Source organism: Eumetopias jubatus, unplaced genomic scaffold, assembly GCF_037043125.1.
Source record: "Eumetopias jubatus isolate StellerSeaLion01/CBP00866 unplaced genomic scaffold, mEumJub1_p1.0 scaffold_10, whole genome shotgun sequence".
Classification (NCBI taxonomy): Eukaryota; Metazoa; Chordata; class Mammalia; order Carnivora; family Otariidae; genus Eumetopias; species Eumetopias jubatus.
The window spans coordinates 97,733,093-97,748,744 of NW_028274816.1; the positions used below are offsets into that span (position 1 = coordinate 97,733,093).

Genomic DNA, 15,652 nt, shown 5'->3' on the forward strand with positions numbered 1-15,652 from the left:
GCATGGGTCCTCAAGTACAGTGATGTTTTACGGAACTATTTGTTTTATATTTTTCCTGTGCATTAAGAAGTCTTACTGAAATTTATTCCTTTTATATTTGCTTTTTGTCTATAGGTTATAATAATAGTGCAAATAATGGGTGTTTGTATCAGGCACTAGGCTAAATAATTGTAAGTATTTTATTTAATCATCAAGCAGCCTTTTGTGGTAGGCTGTCATTTGCAGATGAGGAAATTGAGGAACAACATAAATAATTTAAATGAGGGTAGAGCCAGAATGTGAAGCCAGACCTGTTCCCCATACTTAAAAAGTGAGTGTCTTTGGGGGTAACATTGAATCTCAGCACAGTATTTTAAGTCAGTAAAGGGAAAGGATGAAGATTTCAATCTTTTTTTTTTTAACAGTATTGTTTTGATATAGAAGGATAAAGATTTAGGAGTTAGGAATGGAATACCTTCTGAAGAGGTTGCCTTTCCCCTTCTCTCCTTTCACCCTCCCTACTTATTTAGCTGATTGTTTTAGTAACTATTTGCAGTGCATCCTGTGGGGATATTGAGACCAAGGAGAGTGTGTGTAACAAAATAAACTCTTGTCTTTGAGATGTACGTGATTAATGTCAAGTTCACAGATGTACTTTCAGAGGGTCAGAGAAATCTTGAAAAAGTTGGGATTTGAGCCAGAAGATTTTTAAGTTGTGAACTTAAAGGAATTGTATAATTCTAAACCAACTGCTTAAGTACCTTCTGTGGTGTGATGTTAATTATGACTCTTTTTATGTGTGCTGGGTGAGCCTGGGTTTTCCTGAGTAAGTTTTGTGTAAGCTATGTAACATCTGTGTCCTTGCCTGGGTCCCCATGGAGGGGGGGTGTTTCCTGCCATGGCTGAGACTTACTGCAGAGCTCTGGGTTAGTAGACTACAACTACTCAGAGCTACTCTTCTCACATGTTGTATTGCTCATCTTATACTGATAACACGCCTTTCTTCATTGCTATTATCAAGTATGTATTGATGTCAGTTCAAAAGAGGAGACATTCTTGATGGGAAAGACCTGATAGTGATTTTTGTTTATGGGAGAAAGTCCTTTTTTCTTTTTAATAATTTTTTTTAAGATTTTTTTTATTTATTTGACAGAGAGAGAGAGAGCAGGAACACAAGCAGGGGGAGTGGGAGAGGGAGAAGCAGGCTTCCCGCCGAGCAGGGAGCCCAATGCGGGGCTCAATCCCAGGACCCTGGGATCACGACCTCAGCTGAAGGCAGACACTTAACGACTGAGCCCCAGGCACCCCTGGGAGAAAACCCTTTGCATGTTATAAAACTAACTCAATGTATTTTGAACAAATAATGTGAACATTGGTTCATTTGCCATTTGGTCTGTAGCACAACTGTTTATACTGTATTAGGAATTATTACTAAATTTAAAATCAAATACGGAAAGTGGACATAGAACAGTTTGTGACACATAGAATGCCATATGCCCGAAAAGTCCATAAGGATAAAGCTCCGTAAGCCCCAGAAGATCTAGTTATTTCATAGGACGTTTATTAAACTACAATCTTAGAACAAGAAACTTTCAGCAAATTATATAACGGAATAGACAAATTTGACTTTTAAGTGTACTGGTATTTGTATGGATGTTTTTCTCAGTCATTTGCTTAAATATTTCAATATTGTAATTTGAATGGTCATACTTTAAAGAATCTTAGTGTATTCCTGTAGGGCCTGTTTTCCTGTGTTGGTATTGATCTAGAGATAAAAAATGTTTGACCAAATTGGAAGTTGCCCTTTTTTTTTTTTTTGACTGGGGAGGAGTTTGCGTTAGCTTCAGTGATACACAAATTTTTTCAAGGCCCTTTTTTACTCTTAGAAAATGTTGAGAACCACAAAGAACTTCCTTGGATTATCAGTAGTTGCTGTATTAGAAACTGAGAAATTTTAAAAGTAATTATTTACTAATTCATTTTAAAATGACAAAACCCATTACGTATTATGAAAAATAACTTTTTACCAGAGCAGAAAGGTTTAGTGAATGGTACTGTTTTATGTTTTTGCAAAACTCTTTAATGTCTGGCTTCATAGAAAACAGGTTCTCATATCTGCTTCAGCATACATTCTGTTGTGATAGGTTGTTTTGGTTAAAGTGTATAAAGAAAATCTGGCCTCACACAGATAGGTAGTTGGAAAATAGAGGAATAGTATAATAGCCTTTTTAGATAAATGTGGGTATTTTTTGATACTTACACACATAGTTGACAAGTAGTAGTTTCATAAAGGTTGGTTGCACTGTGGAAGCAAAAACTAAGTCAGTGAATTTTTTGTATTCTGTTAGATAAAATCCATTGGTCTGTCTTGCATTTGCTTTTACCCATGCACGAGTTTCCAACATACATTGGTCATTTGGTCATTCACTGAGTTATGCAGATCTTCCAGATGTTGACACATACGGTATCAAAAATTTCACATTCATTGATATTAGAAGTAATCTATTTAATCGGAAACAAGCTTTTTAAGTATTGGGAAAATTTTGGAGCTCATGGTGGTGGATACAAGTTTTCAAAATACTTATTTTTGCTTGAAAACTCAGATTTTACCATTGGCAACAAACATTAGTGGTTTTCCTTGAAATGACAGATTCACTTTGTTCATTTTTGAGAAAATACCCAACTACTCAAGTCTGAATAACCATAGTTTGTCAGTTGTTCTGCCAAGTAAAAATAGTGTTCTGTGAAAAATGCTTCCAGTTCAGCTTGCAAATCAGTTGTATAATGCTTTTTCTCAGACTTCTTAAAGAAGCAAAAGTTGCTTTATGTGTACTTTTCCTTTTATCACACAGTATTTAAAAATGTATACTCAAAAAAGTACATACTCAAGATTGGAGATTTAATAAGATTTATAATTTCATCAAAGACATTGTTAGAAGGAATGGACTTTTTTTTTTTTTTTAACTGTAAAGGAGTGGAGCATACAATGACCAGTGACTGTTAGTACATTTCGTTGCCTCTGTCTTGATTTATGTGAATGTACCCGCAGTTTTGCTCAGCCTTGTTTTTGCACCCTCAATGTAAACTTCCATGCAGTGAGAAGAGACAAATAATGTTCAGTATTAATATGAAAATAGCTTTTGTCTTGTGGACCCCTGAAATTCGAGCTCCTAAGTCTGTAGGCCATGCTTTAAGAATAACTGGCTTAGCCCCTATGTTTATAGCAGCATTATTTGCAATAGCCAAGATATGGAAGCAGCCCAAGTGTTCATTGACTGATGAATGGGTCAAGTCCATTCATATATGTGGTATATATATATACAATGGAATATTATTCAGCCACAAAAACGAATGAAATCTTGCCGTTTGCAACAACATGGGTAAGAGCTAGGGAGTATAATGCCTAAGCGAAGTACATCAGAGAAAGACAAATACCATATGATTTCACTCATCTGTGGATTTTAAGAAACAAAACAAATTAGGCAAAGGGGAAAAAATAAGACAAATCAAGAAACACTCCTAATTATAAAGAACAAGTTGATGGTTATCAGATGGGAGGTGGGTGGGGCGATGGGTAAATAGTTGATAGGGATTAAGGAGGGCACTTGTGATGAGCATTTAGTGTTGTATGGAATTGCTGAATCACTATGTTGTACATCTGAAACTAAAATAACACTGTTAACTACAATGGAATTTAAAAAAAAGCAATTTAAAAAATAATTGGCTTAGCTCTTTATATAAATTTCCTTTTGCTGTTGGACCAAATAAGTCCAAGGTGATGTAGAAGAGGCAAATGACAGGTTTTTAGCTTGGGCTACTAAATGCAAGCAATGCCATTAACTGAGATAATAAAACAGGGTGAAGAGTGTATTGGAAGAAGAGAGTTTTGAGTTTCAGGGAGCTTGAGGATCGTGGGGGTGGGAGTGTCAATTAGTGAAGCTCAGCAAGTTTTTCTGAGTGTTAGGAGGCCTCACTATACTAGGTGGTTATTACCAAGGAAGTGAGTTGAGAGAGAGGAGGGCAGAAGGGACCTTGGTGTCAAGGACATGGGGAAAGGAGCATTTCTTAGAAGACTGAGGTGGTCAGCACTACCTAATGCTTCAGAGAAGTCCCATAGAATGGGGACTGAGACTTGACCATTGGATTTGATAATGAGATTACTAGTGCCCTTTGCCAGAGCAGTAGGATTAGAAGCCAGATTATGAGTGAAGAGTGCAGAAGCAGCTATTTATATTATTCTTTCAAGAAGTTTTCGGGTAAAGGGGGTGCCTGGCTGGCTCAGTTGGAGGAGCATACGACTCTTGATCTTGGGGTCATGAGTTTGAGCCTCACGTTGGATGTAGAGATTAATTAAGTAAACTTAAGTTTTGGGGTAAAGGAAAAGAAATGTGTTGGGCAGTTTCAGAGGTGGGCTGTATTGAGGACAGTGAAAGAAGAGAAACTGGATGAAGCAAAAATACAGGTGTGATACAGTTAAGTTGGTGGTGTGAGCTGTCAGAGAAGTGAGAAGCTTATGTGCACTGGATTTTCTGGCTAGAGAAATGCAGAGACCTGTTCAGCCTACAAGCTTTTTGGTAGGAATGGGGCGTGTCTTACTAATTCTTTTCTGTTTAATTGCTAAGTGTTTGATACATTTGCTTTGTTTTATTTTTAAAGATTGATTTAGTTTAGAGGGAGAGAGAGTGCACCCCGAACAGGGGTAGGGCCAGAGGGAGAGGGAGAGAAGAGAAGGATGCGGGGCTTGATCTCATGACCCTGTGGTCATGACCAGAGCTGAAATCAAGAGTCAGATGCTCAGCCGACTGAGGCACCCAGGCATCCCAATACATTTGCTTTTTTTTTTTTTAAGATTTTATTTATCTATTCATGAGAGAGAGAGAGAGAGAGAGGCAGGCAGAGGGAGAAGCAGGCTCCCAAGGAGCAGGGAGCCTGATGCGGGACCCGATCCCAGGACCCTGGGATCATGACCTGAGCCAAACCAAAGGCAGATGCTTAACCATCTGAGCCACCCAGGCGCCCCCAATGCATTTGCTTTAAATCTACTAATTTCAAGAAGTTTTATAGTGTTTGTTTTTTTTATGCAGATGATTTAACTTTAACAATCTGATTCTTTCAGAACGTAACTTCTGTTTTGGCTATTTTCAGTCTGTGGTAACAAGTGACAAAAAAGAAGGGTGGACTTCTTTCTTTGTGCAAGGATTGTCGCCGCCCCCCCCCCCCCATATTTGAGTATCCAGGTTTCCAGAATAGTCTTAAGTGTTTTTCTTTCTGGAGGCAGAGTTTGGATTATAGCCTCAAGCAGTGTTTGTATTAAAAGCATGTGAGTTGTTTTCTAATGTGCATATATTTCTAACTTCCTTTTCTTTTTTCTCTTTTAGTTTGTTCTCTGGGGAGGCAGTAAGGGGCCGTGGAACTGGCCTCGGCACCGGGAGAGGCTGGACTTCCTGTCTCTCTGTGCTGAATGGCTGCGATGGCGCCCGCTCTCACTGACGCAGCAGCTGAAGCACACCATATCCGGTTCAAACTGGCTCCCCCATCCTCCACTTTGTCCCCTGGCAGTGCCGAAAATAACGGCAACGCCAACATCCTTATTGCTGCCAACGGAACCAAAAGAAAAGCCATTGCTGCAGAGGATCCCAGTCTAGACTTCCGAAATAATCCTACCAAGGAAGAGTTGGGAAAGCTGCAACCACTGGTAGCATCTTATCTCTGCTCCGATGTAACATCTGTGCCCTCAAAGGAGTCGTTGAAATTGCAAGGTGTCTTCAGCAAGCAGACGGTCCTTAAATCTCATCCTCTCTTATCTCAGTCCTATGAACTCCGAGCTGAGCTGTTGGGGAGACAGCCAGTTTTGGAGTTTTCCTTAGAAAATCTTAGAACCATGAATACGAGTGGTCAGACAGCTCTGCCACAAGCACCTGTAAATGGGTTGGCTAAGAAATTGACTAAAAGTTCAACACATTCTGATCATGACAATTCCAATCCCCTCAATGCAGGAAAACGAGCTCTCACTTCATCTTCTCTTCAGGGGGGTGAAATGGTGGCATCTGAATCTGGGGACTTGAAGGGGGGTATGACCAATTGCACTCTTCCACATAGAAGCCTTGATGTAGAACACACAACTATATTTAGCAATAATAGCACTGCAAACAAATCTTCTGTAAATTCCATGGAACAGCCGGCACTTCAAGGAAGCAGTAGATTATCACCTGGCACAGACTCCAGTTCTAACTTGGGGGGTGTCAAGTTAGAGGATAAAAAGTCTCCCCTGTCTTCCATTCTTTTCAGTGCTTTAGATTCTGACACAAGGATAACAGCTTTACTACGGAGGCAGGCTGATATTGAGAGCCGTGCCCGCAGGTTACAGAAGCGCTTACAGGTTGTGCAAGCCAAGCAGGTGGAGAGGCATATACAGCATCAGCTGGGTGGATTTTTAGAGAAAACTTTGAGCAAACTGCCAAACTTGGAATCCTTGAGGCCCCGGAGCCAGTTGATGCTGACTCGAAAGGCTGAAGCTGCATTGAGAAAAGCTGCCAGTGAGACCACCACTTCCGAGGGACTTAGCAATTTCCTGAAAAACGATTCGATTTCAGAAGAATTGGAGAGATTTACAGCCAGTGGTATAGCCAATTTGAGGTGCAGTGAACGAGCATTTGATTCAGACGTCACCGACAGTAGCTCAGGAGGAGAGTCTGATATCGAAGAGGAGGAACTGTCCAGAGCTGATCCTGAGCAACGCCATGTGCCCCTGTGAGTAAAACCCATGCATGATGTCACTCTTGAGAAATGTTAGGGCAAGGGAGAAAGAATTAGTGAATTCCCGTCACGGGGAGAATGGGATTCTTTGTGTATAGGTGCCTATGTTCCATTTGTCTTTTTTCTGATTTTAGGTACGTGGTTGCATGTACATGCTAGTGAAGAAATGAAAGATGTTTCTGGCATAGTGTGTTGCCATAGATGTTATTTATTAAGAAAAACCCAGAAGACATCCTATTTGTAAAACTATATACTTCTTTCAGAATGAAAGTAGATTTCTTTTGAAACCGTATGTAGGATATTTTTTGTAAGTCTCTGGCTTGACTTCAGATTCTCTTATTTCTAGTTAAGTGGGGACAGAAGTTTAGTTGACTTTGTTAATGTTGCTGGAATTTATAGTTGCTTTTATTATTTATTTATTTTTTTAATGTAAACTCCACCCCCAGCATGGGGCTTGGAACTCACTATCCAGGGTTCAGGAATTGGCATGCTCTACTGACTGAGCCAGCCAGGTGCCTCTGTAGTTGCTTTTAGTTAAACTTTCAGCAGAGTGTACCCAGTTTTCATTTTTAACAACTGAGATTTCCTTATATTTTAAGGACTAAGAATCAGAAAATGCTTCAGAGTATTTTATAGGTTGCCGCTAAGTACAATCCACTTTCACAACTTGATTTACTTCCTAAAAGAGCCCATCTTTATCAGATTTGAATTTTATTTTTTTCTCAGCTAAGTTTAATTTATTGACATATGTGGGATAAGTTTTTTCTGGTTTTTCCAAATCTGTTGTCTGGAGGAAAATTCTACACAAGCTTTGGGTGGCACCCCAGATTGGCATGGTGAATCCAGAGGTGCTTTACTCATGTCCTTCCCTCCTCCAGTGGCTCCTTACAGATAAACAAGGAAGTATAGTATATCTCCTTAAAAATAAACCAGTCTACAATTTATCTACTTATAAGGGTTAGACTTAGGAGAGAGGGAAGCATGAGATGTTGGAAAAGAAGGTCAGGAGAGTTGACTAGTAGGTCCTCTTTCATTTCCCTTTTTGGGCCAGCGATGTTACAAAGGTTAGATTGCTAAAGTAGCCTGAAATACAGGTGGTTATGTTGGAATATTTAGTTTTTCCTTGCCTACAGTAGTAAAAAGGTGACTAAGGTTTTCACTGAAGACGTTGTTGAGACAGCCATGCTTTTTTTAAGCATAAGTAAATCTCCTTTTTTCTCAATTTTAGCTTATGTTTCTATTTCAAGGGAAAAAGTCTGGATAATTTTGCTGAATTTCTTCCTTGTAGACCTAGTTCATTTTTTGTTGTTGTTGTTAGCTTACTGTACTTGAGAGTCCACGTCTATATTCCCATCTAAAGCAGATATTATTTCAGAGGCTTGCTACTGCTGTAACGTAGTTATGTTTCTTTAAATGGATTAGTGACTTAACCCAGCTTGCAAATATTTGTGGCATTTTCCTGCTGACTTTACTGCATAAGCCACTGCTTTAAAAAATCATGGTTAATGTTGAATATTTTGTGTTTTAAGAGTAATTTCATGAAACAAATATTGTAGTTGATCCATTTTAAATTTCATGTACTTTTGTATATTTGAGAAAAGTTAGAATCTATAAGTTTACTGTTTTCAGGATACTTTGTTTTGAAAACATTTCTAAGTTTTGGTAATGTGGGGAACTATTCCAATTCCGTGAAATCAAAATACCTAAATGAGAACTTTTCTTGTTTCATGGAATAACTAGTGATTTGAAAAGACTGCTTAGGCTTAGTCCATTCACTCACTACTTAGTTCTGAGCATTCTTATCACGTAATGGTTTCTTGATTGGAAGGTTGTAAAGTGTAAGGACAGCTAAGGGATCACTTTAGGAAACTTTCTGGAATTATTTGAATCCTCTTAAAATTAAATTAGCTAAACAATGCTTTAAAAAGTTGAATCTCCAAGTATAGGATCATATTAAAGTAAGGAAATTGGGGCAGTACAAATACTGTGAAGTAAATATACTTTCTTCTCATTATGATATAATTAAATTTAAATTAAAACCACCAATAAAGCGTAAGTACTTTAAAGTTTTTGTTGAACAAGGTCACCAGACTGACTCCCTAAGGCTGGTATTTAGCCAGGTGTTTGTTGACCTTCTGAGTATTTTATTAAAGGTTTTCAGCAATTGGCCAGACAGTGAGAATGGAGGCATTACTTTGATTAAAAAAGAAGAAAGGGGCAGGGGAAGTGGTTCTTTGGACGCTGAGAAGCCTTTTCTTTGTGATTTAATAGTTCTTCCCAAATCTCCTAAACCACATTTATAATTCTTGAGTCCTAGAATAAGAAGTTAGTTCACTGTTCAGGAGCTTGACCCAGCTGGTGAATTTCAACTTTTTTCCCTAAGGTAGCTTAATATTTCACTCCTTTGCTGAAGTACTCCTGTCAGAGATAAAATTGGCTAGATTTAGTCTAGGCAGCCATGATGAAGATATTTAGCAGAGGAAGCTGTTGAAATGAATTGTTTTTAAATGATGGTGCTTAAATTACAAGTGCATGGTTCTGTGAAAGTAATAAGCCTTCACCAAGAATTTATTTGTGTTTTTTCTTCTTTCCTACCTCCAAGAGGAAAAACAGTGATCCATTGTAAGTCATAGGTACATGCTAGCAGTAGTGGAATGACTGACTTTTATATGTTATTGAATTTTTGGCAAATTGTGTATTTATCATCATATTATATTTTACAGTTAGTAAATCTGTATTGCCAGATGAGGTATCTTAGAGAAGTTCTTTCCTTTTTCTTGATTAATTTTTTTGGGTAACTGATTTTATTTAGTTTAAAACTGTTGTTGTTATACCTTTTTATTTTAAACTCTTTTTGGAAAATCATCCTAAAACGTTTCATGTATCTTCCTGTCTTGGTACATTAATTACTTTTGGAATTCGGCACTATACTGGGTTTGACCTGTATCATTGTTTAGTAATATCACTGTGGAAGGAGCAGGAATTTTAACATTATCTTCTTGATGGAGGGATGAACTGGCAAGGGAGGTATATGTTTCAGCAATCACCTTAATTTTTAATTCTTAACCGTAGAAATAGAAATAAGAGCATTTAAGTTATCTCTTGTGTACACAGAATAATTGTTGAGTATGTGCGTGTGTGTCTCTCCTTTCCACTTTCGTTTTCCTTTATATTACTCCCTCTCTTTTCCCTTTAAGAGTTTTGTTCTGCCATTTTGTTACGAATTCCTGGACTGACAATCTCATTTTGCTAAATTTGGTTTTCATTTCCTTTGCCCTTGTACTTACAAATTTCTATAGTAAGTACTTGCTGTTAAGAAAATAATTTTTTTTTTCAGATATTTTCTTAAATGTGTTCTTAAATAGTAGTGTTCTGGTTACCTGGACATGGATTATATAAACTTCTCTTTTCTAAAAAAAAATTATATTTTTTCTTAACTGTTATTATAGGCTTATCTTGGTGGTCATCATAAAAAGAATCCTTCATAGGGGCACATGGGTGGCTCAGTTGGTTAAGCGTCTGCCTTTGGCTCAGGTCATGATTCCAGGGTCCTGGGATCCAGTCCTGCATTGGGTTTCTTGCTCAATGGGAAGTCTGCTTCTCCCTCTCCCTCTGCCCCTCCCCATGCTTGTGCTCTCTCTGTCTCTCTCTCTCTCAAATAAATAAATAAAATCTTTAAAAAAAAAAAAAGAATCCCATAAAATGTTTCACTAGGACTACAGAAATAATATGTTTTATATATATTACATATATCTTTATGTTACACAATGCTTTCTTTATAAGGACCTCAGGGAGAAAGATACGCAACCAAGACTGATTTTTTTCCCTTAAGCTTTTAAGTCTTGTGTCTGTTACCTGGATGCTAGAATTTGTGTTGTTCACTAGGTTTCTGTTGTCCTGTTGGCTTTTGGAAGTTAAAGCTTGTAGGTCTTGTACCTTTTTTTAAGCCTCATTCTTGGCTTCATTTTGTTCTCCTTGTTCTTGTTTTATTTTCATGCTTTTATTTCTGGCCTAATTTATGCTAACCTATGTTTTATTTGATAGCCTCCTAAAGTCTGTTTCAGATCAAGGTTGGGTAAAAATAAACTAGATGTTCAGTTTAGTGATTAAAGAAATTATTTGAATTTTGGATTATCTTGATTGCAGTGACTTTTCTTCTGGGGGAATTTATTGTTAATAAAGATTTCTGTGTATACCGAATTACTTGTGTGTTTGTAGGTTTTGTTTTTTAGGTATCAGGGAATGCTTTGTGTTGTAGCTTCCTATTTGAATTTATTAAGTATACACAAATGATGTTGCCGGAGGTGGTAGTCAACTTGATTTGTCCTTATTTTGCTATTCCTTATCCTTTCATAGAATGATGGAGTGAGAGTAGTATTAGCCAGGAGAACTAAGTCATACCTAATCCGTCTCTGCTATAGACTAGCTATAGGGCTAATCATGTAACTACTTTTATAATAAAAATGAAGGAATTGACTAGATAACTTCTGAGTCGGAAACTACTTAAAATTGTGACTATACTATCTTTAAATAGCATGGATTGATGGAGCTGTTCTCAGCACTGTTTTTTTTTTTTTTTGTTTTTGTTGTAGTGTTTTTGTTTTTGTTTTTGTTTTTTGCATTTGGGGAAACTGTGAAGCAAAAGTCCCTATAAGTCACTGGTGTAACTTGAAACAAAACAGCCTTCTTGACTTGTGACTTACAGCTTTGATTCTTTTAATGCCTCTGTGTGTGTGTGTGTGTGTGTGTGTGTGTGTCTTTTGTTTTGTTTTTGTTTTTTAAACACGGAATGCTTCACGAATTTGCGTATCTTCCTTGTGCAGGGGCCGTGCTAATCTCCGTGTCGTTCCAATTTGTGCTGCGGAAGCAAGCACTGTTTTGTTTTTTTTAATAGTCCACTAAAGTGACTATTGAATTTGTTACTGTGTGGGATACATACTTGAGAATAATTCCATTGTGTTCTTACAGAACTTACTTCAGAGGTGAATAAACTCATTTTTGGAACACTTTTGATTTAATGCCCCTTGTTTTTCTGCTAACCTGCATATGACATCCAGTGGCAGATAGGAGCTTCTATATTTTTCCCCTTTCCCTCTCCCCCCTTCCTTTTTTCTAAGATATGTAGATAGAATTTATTCTTGGTGTTTCTTGTGTGATTCTGAAGGAAGGAAGTTAGGCAACAAGGAATTTGGGGGTTACCCATTTGCTGCAGATCTAGTTGCTACAGATGTTTTCTGTGGCCTTGTGACTGGTGTTTTCATTCTCTAAAATTGAGTGAAAGTACTCTTAAGGTAATGGTAGTGCTGAAATGCCCATAGAATAGTATTTACTAAATGAGCAAATGTAAAAGAGGCAAGAGATGAGGTAGGTGAATAAACAGATTATCTGCAAGTATGCTTTAGATGTGGAGAAACGGTAAGATAAAGATGAATATTTAGAACAGTGCCTAGCACACAGTAATATAAGGCAAATATTAGATGACATAATTGAAACAGGAAGAGATCACAGCTGGTTGATGCAACTGGAAAGAAAGGATATTAGAATAAGCGTTGAAGGGTGGCTAGGATTTTGGTAGGAAGTTTTCTCTTGGTTGTGGCCTACTGAGGTAGGTCAGTAGAGGCAGAAGGCATGGTGTACAGTGAAGACAGAGGCTAAAAGGCATGGGGCTTTGTTGGCTAGACTGGGGTGTGTTTTTTGAGACCTAGCAACATAGGTAAGAGTGCTAAATGTAAAAAAGGAAAGAGAAAATCTCAGAGGTGATGCAGAAGTAGAGTTAGTGGGACTTTATTTTTATTTATTTATTTTTTTAAAGATTTTACTTACTTATCAGAGAGAGCGAGAGCACAAGCAGGGGGAGCGGCGGGCAGAGGGAGAAGCAGGCTCCCCGCTGAGCGAAGGAGCCCAATGCAGGACTTGATCCCAGGACCCTGGGGTTGTGACCTGAGCCGAAGGCAGATGCTTAACCAACTGAGTCACCCAGGTGCCCCAGAGTTAGTGGGACTTGATGAACAGTGGATGTGAGGGGTCAGTGAAGGAGGGAGTATCATACATGGGGTTTCAAGCCGTGGGTGATTGTAAGAATACATTTTGCAAAATAACCCTAAGAGCATGTGAAGGTCCAGGTTCTTTACTAGTGTCTTAAAAATGAAATTTCTGTATTCCTTTGTACATTCCAGCAAGTGTTAAAAAAATCAGGAAATGGGCTTCCAAGTAATCCTGTATAAACAAAGTGAGGAGTGAGTGGATCTGTACCTCAAAGCCTTATATTGGAGACTTTGAAATGGATGAATTCATTTATCAGATGTATTGATTGCCTACTGAGATGTGCTAGGTGGTAGGGGTATATAGTGGTGAATAAGATACAATCCCTGCCCTGTCCTTGTGGACAATATAGGCTAGAAAGAGAGACTAATTATTTAAGCAAGTAATCACATAGTTACTGATGTATTTACAGTGGTTGTGGGTGCTACAGAAGTGAAGTTCAGAGAGCTTTGAAGGGTGCATATCAGGAACATCTAATTAAAATGGGTGGGGATATTATAGCAAGTATACTGAAGAAGTAACATGTAAGCTGAGACCTAAATGATGAGAGATGATTGGTGGTGAAGAAGGAAGAGTGTGCTACAGACTGAAGAAACAGCATATGCTAAGGCCTTGGGAATGGGAGGTGCTTGACACTTTCAAAAAGAGGGCACAGTGTAAGGAGAGTGATGAGAAATGAGCCAGAGAGGTAGTTAGAGGCCAAGTCATATTGGTGTTTTTGTTGGTTATCTCACATTTAAAATGTTAATTGTGGAGCCAATGATGTGTAAACATCATTGGATTTTTTTTTTAAAACCTCTTGTAATTGTGTGAAGAGCACAAAGTGGATGTCGATTTTGGGAGACCAGTTAGGCTATTGTTGTAAACCAGGTAAGAGAGAATGGTGGACTCAGACTTTGGCAGGAAAGAGTGAGAGAATTGGATATTGGAGATAGAGTGACTAGAATTTGTGATTGATTGGATATGATGAGTGGATGTTGAGAGAGAAGGAAGAGGTATTATGAGTGATTCCTAGGTTTTTGGCAGGAATAACTAGATTGAATGGCTATGTTGAGATGAAGGAACAGTTGGAAGGAGGTTATTGAATGTGGTGGACTCTTGCTAATTTTCAGTTAAACATTTTTGGCTGTTGGGTATACCCAGGATTTCAGTGTCATTTGCATAGCACCCTGTTAGATTCCATGTGCATGATAAATTATTTTAGTAGGAAAGGGAAAGCGTGGGACCACATTTTATTTCAAATGAATAGTAATCTTTTTTTTTTTTAGTAGACTCCACGCCGAACATGGGGCCCATTGTGGGTCTTAAACTCATGACTCTTGAGATCAAGACCTGAGCTGAAATCAAGAGTCCGTTGCTTAACCGACTGAGTCATCCAGGCACCCCTCAAATGAATAGTAATCTAATTAGTTTCTTTACTCTGTCCCTAAACAAAGATCAAAACAGACTAATTTGCAGGCTAGGCAGAAATTTATACCTCAGGTCATGTCCTTTAATATCTACCAGTTCATTCTTTTTTTTCCTGTTTCCCAATGTATACCTGGGGAAGTTTCGCTCTTACATTCAATGTAAAGAGAGCATTGAGTCTAAAATTTTAACTAATGGGTGCAGTATATAATATATATAAAGTAAATTTTACTATTTTGGATTCCCCGTAATGCTTTGTGGCCACTTCAGCCTGTTTGATTTTATATTTGTTCAACAGTTACAAAGAAGGGTTTTGCATCGAAATGATGAACAAAATTGTTTTGAAATCAGTTTCAGTCTGATAAAAGTGTCTGGAGAGTCTTTTCCTCAAGTAGAATATCCTGAAAAGTTTTTGGTCAAGTACAAATGTTGCAGGTTGCCCTGGTAACCTATTTAGTAGCATTGTAGCAACTGTATAGATTATATTCAGAACTCTCAGGTAAGAGGATTTGTGGAGAAAAGGTTTGGGGGTTGGTGAGGATTTGAGGAATGACAACCAGGAAGGAGGGGTTATATTCAGTTTTAAATCATTTTCAAGTTGTTTTACTTTTGCCTAATAGAATAGAGGACGTGAGCCAGGGGATTAAATGAGAATCGTATATGTGTAGTGACTGGTTCTTTTTGCTCACCCTTTAATCTTTTTTTCCCATTTGTTCTGGCACTTGAGGATGCATCCTGGGAAAATAGAAACTGGGGGAGACAGAGCTTAGGATCACTGGGACTAAATTAGTATGAAACCTGGGAGATCACAGAACCCCGGGGGGACTGACTGAAGTGATTTGTTGGAACTAGGGAACAACATTTTTAACCTACTTTGCCTAATCAGACAACAGAGTTGAAACATGTCAGGAAAAAAATAATAGCTTACATTGCTTGAATATATCTGAGGTGTAGGCAGTGTTGTAAGTGCTTTATACTTACTAACTTATTTAGTTCTCACAATACAATGAGGTGTAGGTATTATCTCAGTTTTACAGACTGAGAATGAGAAATGAACAGTTTAAGTAGCTTGCTTAACGTCTCACAGCTAACAAGAAATCAGGGTATTATTCTAGGCTGTTTACCCACAGCCTGGACATAAACATTGAGCTGTATTAGTGGAAACAGAAGCAAATTGCCCTTTAGACTTGGTTGATGAAAAGGAATCTACCAAACATAATGTAAAATAGGGCATTTATCTTTGTATTCAAGAGACTTTATAGTAATATTAAGTAATTTGGTAATAAATTTTGAGGAAAGGTAAATAGTCTGTATCTTAACCAGATATACCCTTTGGCCTGCAATAACCTGTTATTCATTTCTTTTGTGGAATAGAGGTTGGATGGGTTGGGAGGGTCATTTTGCTAGAGCAGACCTAGCATCTGGGAAGTGGCTGGAGTGACTTTTTCTTAAAAAAGAGAAGAAAACA

General features: G+C 38.0%; 1 protein-coding gene and 1 pseudogene across 3 annotated transcripts in view; one reads left to right on the plus strand and one right to left on the minus strand.

The window, feature by feature from the left end:
• The window catches only part of KANSL1 (KAT8 regulatory NSL complex subunit 1), a 180,240-nt gene that overhangs the window by 43,452 nt on the left and 121,136 nt on the right, over nt 1–15,652 (plus strand). For all 3 annotated transcript variants that reach the window (XM_028087410.2, XM_028087411.2, XM_028087409.2), the window contains one exon: nt 5,358–6,729. In XM_028087410.2, coding sequence (XP_027943211.1) covers nt 5,441–6,729 — 1,289 coding nt within the window. In that variant the 5' untranslated portion in view covers nt 5,358–5,440. The remainder of the gene's footprint in view (nt 1–5,357; nt 6,730–15,652) is intronic.
• On the minus strand, nt 11,514–11,609 carry LOC114196767 (U6 spliceosomal RNA; annotated as a pseudogene).